An 18,913-nucleotide genomic window follows, 5' to 3' on the forward strand; every position below is an offset into this window, starting at 1 on the left:
TGGGTCCTTAGGCTTCAAAGATAAGTGCCTTAACCTCTAAAGCCATCTCTCCAGCCCAAATTTAACTTTTTGTCATGTATGGATTTTGAAGTAACAATAATGAAAAATGTTTTATAATAGTCTATATTTTATAATTCTGAGTTGGACTAAAAATCAATGATGGTTGAAACTAACTTCCTAAAAGTAATGTATTTAGGTATTTAATATATATTTGTTTGAAAGCCTAGGTGCTCAAATTTGAAATGTCTAACTTTCCCAAACTTTCAAGAACAGGATAAATCATGCTGAATTTTTTATGACAATTGTGTAGTAATACTAACTTATTCAAGTTAATTTACTAGGGAGTAAGTCAACCACCATGATTTAATTTACCAGATATGGCAGGACAATAACATAATTGATTCAAAAAAGAATATATGAAAATCTGTGATAATAAGTAATTCCTATGATTTATAAATGATATGCCTTCAGATTTTCAAGTCTTTTTATAAACTATGACCTTGATTTAAGAACTTGTCATCTACAAAATGTGAGTAGACAGAAATAAAATATATAATCTCAATTAAGAATATTCAAGGGCTGGAGAGATGGCTTAGTGGTTAAGCGCTTGCCTGTGAAGCCTAAGGACCCCAGTTTGAGGCTCGGTTCCCCAGGTCCCACGTTAGCCAGATGCACAAGGAGGCACACACGTCTGGAGTTCGTTTGCAGAGGCTGGAAGCCCTGGCGCGTCCATTCTCTATATTTCTCTGTCGCTCTCAAATAAATAAATTAATTAATTAAAAAAAAAGAATATTCAAAATTCTGATTTTGGTTGTTATTGTTAATATTAGATACTCATTATAAAAACTAAAAAAATCATAATAATTATAATTTCTCTATAAATTTTTTGAATGACTTTGAGGCAAAATATTATTTATTTGAGAAAGAGCATATAGGCATACTAGGGTTTCCTGCTACTCCCCACAAACTCTAGATGTATACATCCATTTGTGCATCGGGCTTTACATGGGTACCGGAGAATCAAGCCCAGGCCATTAGGCTTTGCGAGAAAGAACCTTAAACTGCTGAGCCATCTCTCCAGCCCCTTATATCTTTATATTAATATTTTTCCAGACACAGATGCACAGGGCTATCTGTTATATTACACTTACACAAGTATTTTACTAGAGTAAACTGACTCTAAAAATGTGGATGGGACTAGGATTGTAGCTCCGTAATACAGAACGTGCTCAGCATGAGGGATTTGCCCCGGGTCTCATCCCCAGCATTGCAAAAAAAAAAAAAAAAGAAACACTCCAATGATATTTAGACTCTAATAATATTTTTTCACTTTATAAAACACTCTTAATACCAATAAGCTCATAAGAATAATTGTAAAATAAATAAAATTCTTATCACATAATTAGATCTAAAAATCATATTAGGAAGACAATTTCTACCCTGTACAGAAAGGCCATCACCTCCATCTTAGCACGATAAAATATAAACAATATGAATTAAGATTACAGATAAAACAACCAGACAAATGCAAGTCAAGAAGCAAAAACTATCAGACAGCAATGACAACAAGAAAGTATTTTCAGCACATTTGCTGCAATTTCAAACTAAAATGGTTCAGCTCTCATTTTTCAGTAAAATCAAGATCTAAAAATGAGCATTTTATTTTCATAAGTCATTTATATCATTTGAAATATATAAGTTTTATGGAACAATTTATGAAGCAATAAAATCATAATGTAATTGCATCATAACTCAAAAACAAACATATATGTCTATAACTATATAAATAAATGAGAATGTGAATAAGTGGGGGAGAAGGAATAGCTACTTACAGAAGAATCTCAAGTAACAAATATAGATAGGACAAGGAAAATCCAAATTTTCCCTTAAACAAATGTAATAATAATAGCTACACCAAGAGATGCTAAGACCAGTGAGGAAAAGATTGAAAGCATCCTCTCTCAAGATATTTATCAATTACAAAAGGAAGAATACTAAATTCATAAAAGAGAAAGTCGGCAAATATAAATCCTATCTACTAAGTAATCAAATATACATCACCAATAACAAGATATATTGGCATCATCATATATGCACTGATAATATGAACTGAAGACATCTATAATCCTAAAACTGAAGAAGTAGAAACAGGTAGATCCCTAGGAATTACAGGTGAACTCTCTAAGTTCAGTGAGAGTTCCTCTCTCTCAAAAAAAAAAAAAAAAAAAAAAAAAAAAAAAAAGATGAAGAGCAACTAAGGAGGTGCAGGAGTGAGACACCCAATGGCGACCGCTGGCCCTCATGTGCACAGGCACACACATGTATGCAGACCAGCAAACACATAATCCACACACATTTACACCAAACAGTCATACACGTGACAAACACAGTGCCTGACACTACCTACACAAAACCATTATAATAGGGGGAAAAGTTCATGACATCAAAATAAAAGAGAACCAGGCATGGTGGCACACACCTTTAATCCCAGCACTTGGGAGGCAGAGGTAGGAGGATCACCATGAGTTCAAGGCCACCCTGAGACTACATAGTGAATTCCAGGTCAGCCTGAGCTAGAGCGAGACCCTACCTTGAAAAACAAAATAACAACAACAACAAAAAAAAAAAAAAAGAGAGACTGATTGAGAGGGGGTGGTGATATGATGGAGGGTGGAGTTTCAAAGGGGAAAGTGGGGGGGGGAATTACCATGGGGTATTGTTTACAAACATGGAAGTTGTCAATAAAAAATAAATTATTTTTTTAAAGTCTATTTAAAATAAAATACCATGTGGGAGGAGCTGGAGAGATGACTCAGCAGTTAAGAGTGCTTCCTGCGCAAGCATGAGGCCCTGAGGAGTCCTCAAACCTCTTGAGTTCAACTCTCCAGATCTCCCATCAGCACCTGGGTATGGCCATGTGTTTCTGCAACCCCATTCCTGCAAAGAGGAGTGGAGACCAAGGGAATAGCCTCGGCTCATGAAAAGCAGCAAGTTCCGGTCTCAGTGACCAGACACCAACTCAAATAAGTGCAGACGGAAGAGCGATAGAGCCAGACACCCACCGTTCAGCTCCGGCCACTGCAGCCGAGTGTCACCTGCTTCAGGTGAGTGCATGAGGTGCTGCAAGGTTACAGAGACGTGCATATACCTCACATGCCACACCACAAGACACACAAAAGCCAAAGTTAATAACATTGTAGAGTCCTAGATTGGATCCTCTGCAATGGGAAAGGGACATTAAGGGGGGAGAAAAGAAATGATGATAATTCCCTACATTCAATAATTAAACTAACACATCAATTGTTAACATTAGTGGGAGATGAGAGAATGATATATATGAATTCTATACTATGTTTGCAAACATTTTGTAAGTCTAAAGTTATTTCACCACAAAAAAAAAAAAAAAAAAAAAACACTTTACAATTACAGCCTTGGGCTGAGAAGATGGCTCCGTAGGTACTGTGCTTGTCCTGCAACTGAGGGCCTGAGTTCAGATCTTCAGGCCCCACATAAAATCTTGAAGCTGTGTCAGGCTTCTTAATCGCAGTGCACCTAAGGTGAGAAGGGAGGCAGAGATAGGAGAGAAGGGAGGAAGAGACAGGAGAATTTCCCAGAAGCTCGAGAAAGAAGCAGTGAACAAGAGACCCTGCCTCAGATGAGGTGGAAGGTGAGGACTAACCTGAAGGTTGTCCTTTGACCTGCACATGCCACGACACATGTGCCTTCTCTCTCTCTCTCTCTCTCTTTTTCTCCATCTCTCTCCCTCTCTCACATACATATATGCATAAAATACTAATTTAATTTTATATATTGGGCTGGAGTGATGGCTTAGCACTTAAAGGTGCTTGCTTGCAAAGTTTGATGGCCTGAGTTTGATTCCCCAGTACCCACACAAAGCCAAATGCACACAGTGGTGCATGCATCTGGACTTCATTTGTAGGGGTAGGTGACCCTAGTGGGTCCATACTTGTTTTCGCTCTCTCTCTCCATCTCTAAAATAAGCAATTAAAATATTTTTTAAAAAAAATATATAGACAATCCCAGTTTAAACAAAACAAAACTTTAACTCAGGCTGGGGAGATGGCTCAGTGGTTAAAGGCACTTGCTTGCAAAGTGTGATGGCCCAGGTTTGATTCCCTAGGACCCATGTAAAGCCAGATGCACAAAGTGGCACATGCATTCGGAGTTCGTTTGCAGTGGCAGGAGGCCCTGGTATGCCTATATTCTGTCCCTTTCTCTCTCTCTCTCTCTCTCTCTCTCTCTCTCTCTCTCTCTCTCTCACACACACACACACACACACACACACACACATTCATAATTTTCTAAGAATTTTTTAAAAACTTTATTCCTTCAACTTTTCTATCCAAGAAGCATGTTACAGGGTTTTTTTTTTTCAAAAGAGACTAAATATAACAATACCTGTGGGACAACAAAATTCTGATAATACTATTCTTCCTCATATTTAGTTCATACTAAATGTCAGGCATTGTTCAATCCAACTTTATAAGAATTAACTAATTTCAATGCCAGATGTTGTAGTGCACACCTTTAATTCCAGGACTCGGGAGGCAGAAGTAGGAGGAGCACCATGAGTTCAAGGCCATCCTGAGACTACATCGTGAGTTCCAGATCAGCCTGGGCTAGTGTGAAACTCTACCTCAAAAAAATTCTTAAAGCAAAAAATAATAATAATAATTAATTAATTTCACTATGGAAGTCACTCTTTGATATAACTACTATAATCTCCCTTTGACATGTGAGAAAACTGAATCAGTAATTGGGCTGAGATTTCAGCTTGAATGTGGAATCAATCTCAATCCTACCCTGCCTCTTAAGAGGAAACGGTTTGGGAGCATTTCAGACTTGCTGATCAGGGATGTTCAACCAATAAAGTATATTTAAACATTCCAATATCTAAAAAGAAACCTTCTAAAATGTGAACTATTTCTCATCCCATATATTTCAGGTAAGGGGTACGGTGGTGATAATGATGATGTTAAAGAGCCCTTTGCATAAAGTCTTTTGGCCTGCATCAGATTTCACCCCCACAACACAGTGTGCTAGATAAGAGCTTCATGTTATTTTATAGTTGTTACAGGAAGGAATGAAAAACTGAGTCTAATGATTGAGAGTATAAAGTTACCTTCTGTTTTTCTCTGTAATCTTCTCCTTCAAACTTGTACAAACTTTGCTCAAGGTCCATTCTAAAATTTCTTAGGGAAGACTCTCCCATTTTCTGCAAGCGTTCATTCATCTCTGCAGTCTAAAGTTGAATATATTGAAATGAGAAACACATCACCTGATTACTTGTAAAATGTGAACTTTATACCTTTTCAAAATCCAGGTTTGACATGAAATGTCCATTCTGCTAAGATACACCGTAAGAATGCAATGCTAGCATCAAACTCTAATATAAAGTGAACCTCTGGACTCTAAGTGGAACTCAGTGGTAGAGCACTTATACTGAATGGGCAAAGCACTAAAATTGATGTCCACTGAATAGGAGAATTAAAATAAAATTAACATCCCAGGTTCTTAAATATTGAGTGCTTCCCAAGTATCTTCGTTTGAACTTTTTTTTTGGTGGTGGTGGGGTTCTAGGTAGGGTTTTACTCTAGCCCAGGCTGACCTGAGATTCACTGTGTAGTCTCAGACTGGCCCCAAACTCAGTGATCCTCCTACCTCTGCCTCTCGAGTGCTGGCATTAAAGGCATGCACCACCATGCCCAGCTGGTTGGATTTTTTTTTTTTTTTTTTGGTTTTACGGGGTAGGGTTTCACTGTAGCCCAGGCTGACCTGGAATTCACTATGTAGTCTCAGGTGGCCTTGAACTCTCAGAGATCCTACCTCTGCCTCCTGAGTGCTGAGATTAAAGGCATGAGCCACCATGCCCGCCTAGTTGGATTTTTTTTAAAACAACATTATCACTGAAGATATTATCACATTATAATTTCTTCTGTAGATTTTTTATTATGTTTGTGCCACGGCCCACAGATGAAAGTCTGAAAACAACCTCAAAGTGTTTGTCCTCTCCCTCCACCCTCCTTGAGATAGGGTCTCCCTTGCTACTGAGTTTTTGCTGCCTCACTTCGTGTGGCCCAGCACTATGAGCTTCAGGATTCTCCTGGGTATGCCTGTCATCATGATAGGTGCGTTGGAATCATAGACTATGTACTACTTTGTGTCTAGATTTACATGGATGCCAAGGAGTTGAACTTGAGCCAGCAGGCTTGCTAGCAAGCAAGCATCTTTAACCATTAAGCAATCTCTCCAGGTCCTCTTAATGAATCTTTAAGAAAATTTTATCATGAGAGAGAGAATTGGCATGCCAGGGCCTCCAGCCACTTCAGTTGAACAACAGACCTGTGTACCATCTTGTGTGCATGTATGGCCTTGTGCGTGCATCAACTTATGTGTCTGGCTTACATGGGATCTGGGGAGTCAAACATGGCTCCTTAGGCTTTGTAGACAAGCACCTTAACTGCTAAACCACCTCTCCAGCCCTTAATGAACATTTTTAGTGAGACAATAGTTAATGCTATATTAGAAACAAAGTTGAACTAAAATGCATTTCCCATATTGATATATAACATATGATAAGACTGCTCAAAATGGAGGATATATCCTCTAAAACAAAAGTATTGTGAAAAATAAATTCAACCAATTTGCAGTAAATATTTTGCTATAGTTTAGATACATTTTATTCCTCCAAAGTTAATGTGTCACAAGCTTGGCCTCTAATGTAAATGGGATATTATGGTAGAGTCTTAAGAAGATGATTATGTCTTTAACAACAATTACAGCTTTTCTATCAGGAATGAGTTAGGTCCATAGGAATACACTATAGTTCTTGTGGGATTAAGTCCATTACCATGGCAGTGGGTTATTATAAAACCAGGTTGGCTTCCTCTACTTGCTCTCTTGCTTCTTCATTCTCTATGTCATTTCTTTCTTACTCCTCTTTCTCATTGGCTCCTGCCATGTGATACTATCCTTCCACGTGGCCCTCACTAGAAGCTAATGCCAGCAACATGCTTTTAGACTTCCAAAACTGAGAGCCAAATGAGCCTTTTTTCCTTATAAAGTGCTCAGTTTCAAGTATCTTATTATAAGAACATAAAAATTATCTAACATAACAGTGATCCTTCTCAAAACCACCATGGTTATGGAATCAGCAAAATTCACACCAAAGTAATTCAAAAGAAACACAACCCAGTTTCTTCACCCAATAAATTAGGAAGGTAATATTTAAATGGAAGGAAAGTCTATGATCTACATATAACTTAAACCAGTGGCAATGTGTAGATCTTATCTGCACTGCTTTTAAAAATATTTTTTTGAAATATAACTATTTATAAAATGACAGTTTGAGGTAGTTATTAGAGATTTATTAGTTTTTTAAAAATCTGAGAGGTTTCCGATGGAGTAAATCTCTGATGATTATGTTTGTGAAAAGAGTTCTTAAGTGTTAGACATAATGAAATATTGACAGGTAAAGCATAATCAAGGAAAGGAGAAAATGAATTAGGACTATGATGGGTGATAAATACCTGGAAGTTCATTTTACTAGGGACTTACATGCACTTATCCACCTTTCCTTAGGTTTAAAATTACCCATGATTTGTGGAAAATGTATATTAAGCACGAAAATACACTACAGTATTTACTTTTTACTGTATGATACTTTAACAAATGATTCAATATTAACTGCTATTTTTATAAAATATTTCAATTAGTTCATTAATATGGAGTAAAACGATCATAAAATTCAGAGTTGGAGAGATGGCTCAGCAGTTTAGGTACCTGCCTGAAAAATCTAAAGTGCCAGGTTCATTTCCCCAGTGCCCATGTAAAGCCAGACGCACATAGTTGCACATGCACCTGGAGTTCATTTGCAGCAGCAAGATGCCCTGGCGTGCTGTCTCTCTCTCCCTCTTCTCTCTTCTCCAGTCCTTATACATGTGATTAAATATAAAATATACTTGGTTTTAAGCACAGCATTTTCAATAGTTTTTTTTTTTTTTTTTTTGGTTTTTTGAGGTAGGGTCTCACTCTAGTCCAGGCTGACCTGGAACTCACTATGTAGTCTCAGGGTGGCCTCAAACTCATGGCGATCCACCTACCTCTGCCCCCCAAGTGCTGGGATTAAAGGCGTGCCCCACCACGCCTGGCAATAATGTATTGTTAATTCGATAGAAAGCCACTTAATGTTAAATGCCAGTGCTTAGTCTCTCACCAAAAAATAAATAAATAAACTTAAAACCTGTAATCAAGGGCTGGAGAAATGCTTCAGTGGTTAAGGTACTTGACTGAAAAGCCTAATGACCAGGGTTCGATTCCCCAGTACCCATGTAAAGCAAGATGCACAAAGTGGCACATGCATCTGAAGTTCATTTGCAGTGGCAGGCAGCCCTGTGGCACCCATTCTCTCTCTCTGTCTCTCTTCCATTAAAAAGAACCTAATCTATGTCTGAAAATAAATATGCAAGTTCTTAGAGACAACTTGAGTTATTACAAACCTGTAATTGAATATAATGCACATACAAAATGTGTACTGAAATATGTTGATTTTAAAGCAATCCATCATGAAATAAAATACTATTATAACTAACCTTCTTTTCCCCTCTTTCCAGAATAGTTGTAATGTCTTCATCTGTCAACTCACTTTCTTTAGAAGCAAAAACATGTGTGGCTCCATGGCGTATCATTTGTAGCATTTCCTCTTTTGCCAACTTATTAGATTGTTGGTCAATGAGTCTTCCTAATCATAAAAATTAAACAGTTATATTTCAAAGAAAGCACAGCATAATGATTCTAACCAGATACAATTGCATTGAACCATACATAAAGCAGCATTATAAGAAAAATCAGTAAGATTTAAGGTTATTTTTAATGAAAAAAACCTTACAATATTACAATATTTCTTGTACCATAATTTCTATTTCACTATGAATTTCCTTCTGAAAATTTCAGTTAAAATCCAGGATGACAGAAACAAGTTCTTCATGTTCAAACTTTGTATTTCAGATTAAACGTCTCTGTTGGAAAGTCATGTTCTAGTAGACGTTTAAAGATTTTAAAACCAGATATTTATCTGCTAAATAACATCGTGTATTTCAAAACTCATACCCTTGGCATTCAATTATAAGCTACTGATGGTGAACTACTCCAGTTATTAAATGCAAGGGTTTAAATTAGACGATTTCAAGTTTTTTGGTGTGTGCATGTATGCGTGTATGGTATGTGCATGCATTTACATATGGCCACAAACATGCCACAGTACACACATGTGGAACTCAAAGGACAACCACAGGTGTCAGCTCTTACCTTCCACCTTGTTGTGCAAGCAGGTTCTCTCATTCACAAGGCTAGCTGGCCTGCAAACTTCCAGGAGATTCTCCTGTCTCTGCCTTGTCTTCTCACCCTAGGCATGCTGGGTTTGCAGACACTTGCATTACAGTGTCTGCCTTTATGTGGGTTCTGGGTATTGGAATTTGCATTTGTGTCGCAAACACTATCCACTGAGCCATCACTCCAGCCTGATTTTAAATATTTTTTAAAACCAATTTTTTATGAGTTTTCAATAATCTCCCTTGAAGAAAACTGGTTTTGTTTTGGGAAACAATAATACCTCATTAAGCTTATGCATATAAATACCTTGTTGTATAACAATTGAATCAAGTCTTAGTTTTATCTCCGCTCTCTCTACAATCCTCTCTTCAACAGTGTTGTCGGTAATGAGACGGAATACTCGTACTGGCTTCTTTTGACCAATGCGATGTGCTCGATCCTAATGGAAAGAGTTCAACTATAAGGCACTGGACACTCTGAGTAAGACTTGAAATTACTGAGGTCAACTGCTATAACTTTCTGAAAATAAAATTAGGTCTTTACCTGTCTAGACCTGCCACTTGTGAAAGGAGAAGGATAGATGTTAACAATATCCAAAGACTCCTGGGAACAAAGGAATCTGAAAGTATACTGAAGCACTAGTAGGAAACTTCCAGAAGGTCATAAAACAAAGCCCGCTTAAGATGAGAACAGGAGCTGAACATTCTGGATTGAGTTACTAAGTAACTTTAAGCCACTAAGCAAAACAACTTCCAGACTTGAAAGGAGTTTTATGAGAGAACACAGTAGTTGGGGAGGGTCCTTAAAGCAGCAATAATCTGCTGTATCTCATCATCAGGCAATTATTTGTGCTTACCAAACCAAGTCAGGTACACAGAGTTCAGGTTTGTAAAAATTAACAGGATTTTAATACCCTTACTATAAAATGGTCTAAAATTGGTCCAGTGGTTAATAGTTAACACAGGTGGTGGATGGCAACTTCTAGCAACATACAAATAGCTGGGGAGGGTGTTTTAAAACAGGAACTAGCCAGGTGTGTTGGCCACGCCTTTAATCCCAGCACTCGGGAGGCAGAGGGAGGAGGATCTATATGAGTTTGAGGCCACCCTGAGACTACATAGTGAATTCCAGGTCAGCCTGGGCTAGAGGGAGACCCTACCTCGAAAAAAAAAAAAACAACAACAGGGCAAATAGGAAGAGAGAGGAGGTGGGGAAATCTCAAAAATAAAGTTCAAAACAGGCTTTGCACTAAGTAAAACACTGGAGCCCAGTAAAAAACAGTTCAATACCCTACAGATATTTGAAAATTTAAACTTCAGGAACTCCTGAACAACCATTTGTATATGCTTAACACTTTTAAGGAAATCAAGTACTATCCCCATTAGGCTTCTCAGTTAAGTAACACTTTAACTTACTGGGGCTTACTCCTAAACTTAGCTGTGTCAAACAGGCAGTACAACAACACACTAAGGTATCGATAATTCTACCAAAGCATAGTGATCAATATCTATCCATTCTCCCTTTAAAAAGTAAGGATTTGTAAATCATTGGCATATGAGTTTTAATTGCTTCAAAAATGATGGTTCCAGAAGTAATTGCCTCACTATTTTTGTTTGTTTGTTTGCTTGCTTTTTTGTGAATGCAGAGTAAGGTTTCATTGTTTTACTTCTGAAATTGTAGTTTTTAAACAGGAGTCATATTGAGATAATAGATGACACCAAAATTTCAAAGATGATACTTTGAGCATTAGGAAGAAAGGTAAGAGAAATAGCTTCCTGAAAAAAATATAAAATTATTTTCAAATGATATTATTAAACAGCATGTTTTCCTAAAATAATTTCTTTTTTTTAACATTTTTAGCTTCTACCCCCAATTGTTGTCTTATAATTACAGTGCTTGTTAAGAAAAATGAGATTTGAGTTTTTCAACAGGTTGCATATTTGTAAAGTGTGTGCATCTTCTTAATCCTCAAAAATAGGAAAAAAAAAACCTGACATTTCTGTTTCAAAAAAAAGACAAAATTGGGCAATAAGTATTACACTCAGATTTGGAGTATATTTGTTTTCTTCTTTTTTATTTCTGTAATTAATATAAGCAACTTCACTTTCCAGAATAGTCTCCTCTAATGTGCAAAATCACCCCAAATTGTTTCCCTTTAATCATACATTACCTTGGTGTTACACAAACAACAGTAGCACTCTGAGCTATGAAAAAGTCTTGGCATCATTAAGCATTACTAACCATAGCTTGAAGATCAACCTGTGGATTCCAGTCTGAATCATATAGGATAACGACATCAGCACTTGCCAAATTAATTCCGAGACCTCCAGCTCTTGTACTCAGCATAAAGATGAATTTGCTACTATTAGGAGCATTAAAGGCATCTATTGCCTCCTTTTTTAATTGACAAAAGGAATATAAAAAGACAAAAAAAATAATTATATTATCAAATCTTAAGAAACTATTTAAAAAGTTAACGTGCTAAAGAAAAATCTTTGTATGCCTTACATATAATACTCTTTATAAATATGCTTTATACTATTCTTCCATCTTTAGAAATATTTCTATATACTATACTGTGTGAAAACATGTTTTGTAAATGTTGTTTATAATCTTTAAAAACATATACCTATAGACACAAACTTAGAACAATCATATAAACAAATTTAACTAAGCAAGTTAAGTTTAAATTTATTTACATTCTTTTAACAGTCATAGTAAGACTGTCATAATTGGTTAAGAGCTGAAATATATCTAGGGACAAAATGTCAGAAACTTCAACATCATTCCCATTGGCTTGTGAAGAATTGATAAGCAGAGTACAGCTGAGATCAACCAAGACAGAAAATGTTTAGATATGGAAATAAGAGTGATAGATAAGGGGAAAGTAAAGATATTTACATCAGTATGGTGAAAAGGTAGAAAACAGGTAAGTAATAAAGAAAATCACCAAGGCAATTCCAAGAATGCTTAGTAATTAATCTTAAAAATTAATATGATGTCAGTATCCTCTCTATAAGGGTCACATACAAATTAATTAGAAAAACTAAGACTCCAGTGGAAAATTAAGCACCAAAGTGAACAAACAACTCACAGAACAAATGGATAAAAATACCAGAATAGTGTTCAATCTCAAGAGTAATCAAATAGATACATTCTAAAACAACAAAATTTCACCTTTTGAAGATTAAAAAAATATAATGCTCAATGTTTGCATGTAGGAATGAGAGAGCCCTCATACGTTGCTACTAGCAGTGTAAGTATAGCCTTTCTGGTAAGCAATTATGCAAAATACACCAACAGCCTTAAGAATATTCATACTTATTGATGCAGTAATTTCACCTCTAGGAGTTTATCCTAAGGCACTAATGAGACATATACACAAAGCTTATGTATAATCACTTTCACTCTATCATTATTAATAATAGTGAAAAACTGGAAACAACCTAAGTAATCAAAAATAAGAGAATCTAAGTTATTTGTTATTTATAACACATCCTTTAAGATTAAATATTTCCCCAAAAGTACTTTTACAAAAATTGTTTTCATTGACAAAGTACAATATAATGCCAAGTAAAAAGTGTCAGCATACCAAATTTCATAAATAGCACATATACTTAGTATGATATCAATTATTCAATATGCATAAAAATTGGCCAGACACAATTCATTTTTCACATCTCCTTCAGCATTCATATTACTTACATAATCACAAAATGAAAGGTGTTACCTTTTATAAAAGGAATGGACAGGCATGATCAAAGTACTTAGACACAGAAAGTGAATCCCACTGCCACAGTGGGTAGAGTTTGAAAGCGGGAAGTATAAAAAGCAGCATGAGAAGTAAGGGACACACTGGTTTGAAAGCAAAAGCCTGGGTAAGCACAATTCAACCATTTATTACATCTGTGATTCTGGGAAAACACATAAACTTATGGAGAAGCACTTTCACATGGACAAAATTGTAATAGTAGTATACTCAGAGTGCTGAGAGGATTCAATTTGGACTTCAAGTTGCCTAACCTATAGTAACTAGTTGCTGCTTACCAAATGTTAGTTCCTTTCCATGTAAAAATGAGCCAGCCAGGCATAATGTTACTCACCTTTAATCCCAGAACTTGGAAGGCAGAGGTAGAAGGATAACTGTGAGTTTGAGGCCAGCCTAGGACTACACAGTGAGTGCCAGGTCAGTTTGAGCTAGAGTGAGACCCTAACTTTAAAAAAAAAATGATAACAGGACTGGGGAAATGGTTATGGTATTGCCCTCCAAAGCCTAAGGACCTGGTTTCAATTCCTGAGGACCCACATAAACCAGATGCACAAGGGGGCACATGTGTCTGGAGTTCGTATGTAGTGGCTAGAGGTCCTGAGATGCCCATTCTCTCTTTATTTCAGTCTCTTTATCTCTCATAAATAAATAAGTAAAAATTTTTTAATGATAACAAATATTGGTAATGATGTGGAGAAAGAGGAAGTCTTCCTGATGCTCACACAAGTGCAATAGTGGCACACAACCATGGTAGGTAATCAATTGCTCTTGGATTGGCTGACAGATCCACTCAGTGGAAAGGACACCATATCTGGAACTGGGAAACAAGTCAGAATCACATCCAGATAATGATTCTGCTTTCCATTGTCAACTCCCACTAACCTTAGACTATAAGAGGGTCTACACCCTTTTAATTCTCTCTAAATTAATAGTGGTAATCCCATTTAACCAGTGTTGACTTCATTCTCCGTTGGAGAATCTGCTTCTTTTTCTCAGACAGTAGCTGGACCTAAGGAGATAAACCACCTAGTGCTCTCCACCCTGGCCCCAGCTGAAACCAGAGAGGAATTGGAGAAATGAGCAAGAGTGCTATGTTCTTAGTTAATCTACTATCAGCACAAGGGTGATGGAGAAAGATGCTGAGGACACTCAACCCCTACCAAACCAGAGATCCAGAGGCTCCTAAGTGCCCGTCACTGAAATAAACTTAAAATGCTCCCGGCATGGCTCAAGGAATTTTGCAGAAGAGGGGATGGAAAAATTGTTAAAACCACAACTTGGGACATTTTTCACAGAGACATTGCCTATCCTCCACCCCCATAATGCATGAGCCACAATCCCCATACCATCTTTTTCCTCCTTTCTGCGCCTTTTCTGAAGAGTTTAAAACTGCATTTGTATCTATTACATCCACTGATTCTCACAATACTGTCAGAAATGAGTATAGATGATCATTTTCTCTTTATGATACCACTAAAAACATGAAATATCAGAGATTTTAATGGCTTGTATATACTAGAAATTGGCGGCACCGGTTTTCTAGTCTTGTGAAAGCAAGCTCAGTGCATTTCCTACTGTACCGTAAAATCATGATCTTTTTTTGCCTAAAGCATGAATATCAACTTAAAACCAGAGCCAAAGATTATAGGAAACGACTGTTGAAAATAAGAGGAAAATTAGCAAAACCTTCCCCCAAATTGAATTTAATGGGTTTCAAGTGCATTAGACCCACTGACATTTGTAGTAAATAATCTAAAGATCTATGTGTGTAAATAAGATGCTGGGTGCTAGGTAGATATACTAAGCCCATTCATTTCCACACTCCATTTTTTGTGTCAAAACTCATAAGTACCTACACATATATTGTCATATTAAAAAGGTCTATACAGCAAAGATTATTCCCAGAACAAATTACTACACTTTATGAATATTAGAGTTACTTCCAAACCAGCAAAATCACCATAATTAATCTCCACGAATGGTAATGATCCACTGTAAGAGGCAAATAAAGAAAATAAAATGATACAGAATCACAAGTCAGATAAGTTAAGAGGCAGTAATCAAAAGGATAAGACAGAGCAGTGGATAAAGAGTGTTTTGCAGCACTGTCTTCCAGATACTAAGGGGCCATGGCATTCATCACCTCACAGTGGTCCAAAGTGATACCTAAACAAGACCTGAATAATAGGCAGATAACATTTTTGACATCAAAATTTAAGCAAGACTGGTTGAAAAGAAGAGAGTGTTCAGTGTAGCAGATACAGGGGAGGGAGAAAAGGGAGAGTGGTAGGAGGTTATGATTGTGGTTTGTTGTCTATATGTATGGAGGTTGTCAATAAAAAGTTAATTTTTTAAATGATGGAATCATATAGTGTTCTTATAAGCAGGTCTTTGAGGAACATGGAAAGAGTCAGTGGAATGGGGACTGGGGAGATGACTCATTGGGTAATGTGATTGCTGCATAAACATGAGGACCTGAGTATGCCACCCCAATGCCCAGGTAAAATGCTGGGTGTGGTGGTGTATGTCTGAAATTCCATCACTAGGGAGGTGGAGACACTGTATCCATAAGGCTCACTGACTAACTAGTCTAGCCAAATTGGTGAGATCTAGGTTCAACAAGAGACTGAGTCTAAAAAAACAAGGTGGAAAATGAATGAAACACCCAACATTGATCTCTATCCTCCACGTGCACATGTGCACGTGTGTGCCTGCACGTGTGTGTGGGCACAGAAGGAAAGAGCCAGTGGAATGAAAGGTGAAGATGCACATTGGACATTGATGCCAATGAAAATCAATGTGAAAAGGCCAAAGCACAAAGGTATCTAATAATGAAAAACTTGTTTAATTGAACTCATGTTGGAAATCTTGTTTTATTTTCAACTCCTCACCTCTCTTTCTTCATGTGGGGTTTGTCCATCCAGCCGGCAATATTCATAACCACGCCACATACAATAATCCTCCAAAATATCCAGCAAACGAGTCATTTGGCTGAAAATGAGAACCCTTGAACCTGGAACATTTCACCAGAAATCAAGTTATACAACTTGTGCAAAGTATGAAAATGTCAGAAGGAAACACATTATTCTGTGCAATTAATATACCCACTAATTATTTTAAACTATCTTGAAGTACATAAAAGCAATATTAAATAGTATATACAACAGAAATATATGGCACATGAATATTCCACTACATGCACATTCATGCACCATTAAAGCATGCTATACAAAATTATGCACTGATTTTTTTGAGATCTTCAAAAGTTCTCTACTACTAAAATGATTTAAAGCCTTCCTTTTCTTTGTCCTAAGGATTAATGATAGATTCACATAATCTCCAACTAGCCTACTTTATCTTTGTCTCCCAAGTAGTCTCTTGGTTCTTGTCTCTCATTCTCAGTTAATGCCCCATATTGTTTCCATGGTTACCTTCCCAAAACACAACTCTGATTAAATCACTCGTCATCAACTAATCATCTCTAGCTCTCCTTCTACACTCAAAATAAAATATAAGGCTGGGGAGCCAGTCATGGTGATGCACACCTTTAATCCCAATACTCGGGAGGCAGAGGTAGGAGGATCACCATGAGTGCAAGGTCACCCTGAGACTACAGAGTGAGTTCCAGGTCAGCCTGAGCTAGAGTGAGACCCTACCTTGAAAAACCAAAATAAATAAATAAACAAAAATAAGGCTGGGGAGATGCTCAGTGGTTAAAAGCACTTGCTTGGAAAGCCTGCAGGTCCTGGTTCAATTCCCCAGGACCCATGAAAAGTTGAACACAAAGTGGCACATGCATCTGGAGTTCTTTTGCAATAACAAGAGGGGCAAGAGGACCTGACCCTCTTGCTCGCTCTCTCTTGCTCGCTCTCTCTCTCTCTCTCACACACACACACATAAATAAAAATAGTTTTGAAAATAAGCATATACCTCTAAAAGCTCCACTCCTTACTACAGAGATACTTGCTCACCCATGTTTATTGCTGTTCTATTCACAATAGCTAGGAACTGGAATGAGCTCAGATGTCCATCTACTGATGAATGGACAATGATGATGTAGTACATATACACAATGGAATTCCACTCAACAGTAAGGAAAAATGACAATTTCTGGAAAATGGATGGAGTTGGGAAAAAATCATTCTAAGTGAGGTCACATAGGCACAGAAAGAAAAATGCCACATGTCCTCTCTCATCTGTTGTTCCTAACTAGGACCAATTGGAGATGAGTGCCAGTAGTATCAGTAATCTGGGTATAAAACTAAAATGAGACCAGAAGAGTGAAGAAATAGGGAGAGAGGCTAGGGAACAGACAGAACATAGCGGGTGGGAGAAATCGATGGGTTCAGAGAACTCAACACTAAATCAGACGGCTGGTAAGCCTGCCATGGCTCATGGAACATTGTGGAAGAGGGGGTGGAAAGATCTTTGAGGGCTAAACAGTAGGTAGGAATTCCCTGAGGCATGATCGCTCTGCTACTCCACAGGGACTGACTGAGGCCTTCAGACCCCATAGTGAATATAATAACACCTTGAGGAAACAGGAACAGAGATGTGGGGATAAAAGAGTATAACTTGTTATATAAAAATTATATTAGCTGGGCATGGAGGTGCATTCCTTTAATCCCAGCACTCGTGAGGCAGAGGTAAGAGGATCACTGTGAGTTCAAGGCCACCCTGAGATTACATAGTGAATTCCAGGTCAGCCTGAGCTACAGTGAGACCCTCCCTCGAAAAACCAAAAGAAATTAAAATGAATTTAAAAAAATTACATTAAAGAATTAAATCCAAACTCCTTAATATATGGTTTAAAGGCCTTCCATAATTTGGCACTACCCATTTTATCAGATTCACCATCACTCTATTTCAAATATCTCAAGCTCTCCCACCCTCTTCCCTTCTTTGGAACCTGTTTCATTGCCTTAGAAGTCCATTTTCCTTTTCTGACTATGGCACGTTCCTATATACATTCTCTAGCACTCACCTCAATTGTCATTACTGGACTGACATTCCCAACTCCCAGCTTCTCAACATACCAGACCACCTAGCACAATAAACTACAACTCTTCCTCCTCACTACACTGTGACCTCTGTCCTATTTAGCTTTGTACCCCCAGCCTGCAGGTTCATTCCTGGCAAATAGTCAATAGTCAACAATGACAGCTAACTGCAGAAATGAATGAATATAGAACATTTAGTCCATACTCAAATTATTAATATGAATTTATTACATGTTAAGTTAAAAATTCATCACTCACCCTGTTCTTTGATTCTGGCCAACAGTTTATCCAGAGCTACCATTTTCCCACTGTTGCTGATAATATGCTCATCTGTGGTGTAAGGTGGACCAGGCTCAGCACCATCAAACAGATAAGGATGATTACAACACTTTCGGAGCTGCATCAAAATGTTTAAGAGTCGCATCTTGTCCATCTTACCAGAAGAATTTAAAACATCAATATCTTTCATCAAGATTTTTGTATACCTGAAATTTTAAACCATAAGTCACCATCAATTTTTACAATAGTTAATGTCACAAATAAATGTCCTTTGCTGATAAGACTGGATTCCTAAAAAGGTATAAATAAAATAAACAAATATTTAACATGAGAGCTGGAGATGAAGCTAAATGATAGAGCTCATCCCTAGGTTTGATCCCAAAAGATAATTTTTCAAAAAAGGATTTAATGGCAGGGGAGATTTCTCAGTGGATAAAATGTTTGCCATGCAAGTGTGAACACCTGGGTTCAGATCCCCAGAACCCACGTAAAGCTGGATGCTGAGGCACCAGCA

At 37.3% G+C, this 18,913-nt stretch overlaps 1 protein-coding gene across 7 annotated transcripts in view; it reads right to left on the reverse strand.

Moving 5' to 3' along the window:
* The window catches only part of Smarca1 (SWI/SNF related, matrix associated, actin dependent regulator of chromatin, subfamily a, member 1), an 88,063-nt gene that overhangs the window by 42,960 nt on the left and 26,190 nt on the right, over window positions 1–18,913 (reverse strand). For all 7 annotated transcript variants that reach the window (XM_004653949.3, XM_045140231.1, XM_045140229.1 and 4 more), the window contains 6 exons: window positions 18,379–18,605; window positions 16,012–16,133; window positions 11,593–11,745; window positions 9,658–9,790; window positions 8,613–8,761; window positions 5,144–5,263 (listed from right to left, as the gene is read on the reverse strand). In XM_004653949.3, the coding sequence (XP_004654006.3) occupies window positions 5,144–5,263; window positions 8,613–8,761; window positions 9,658–9,790; window positions 11,593–11,745; window positions 16,012–16,133; window positions 18,379–18,605 (904 nt within the window). The remainder of the gene's footprint in view (window positions 1–5,143; window positions 5,264–8,612; window positions 8,762–9,657; window positions 9,791–11,592; window positions 11,746–16,011; window positions 16,134–18,378; window positions 18,606–18,913) is intronic.

Source organism: Jaculus jaculus, chromosome X (assembly GCF_020740685.1).
Source record: "Jaculus jaculus isolate mJacJac1 chromosome X, mJacJac1.mat.Y.cur, whole genome shotgun sequence".
NCBI lineage: Eukaryota > Metazoa > Chordata > Mammalia > Rodentia > Dipodidae > Jaculus > Jaculus jaculus.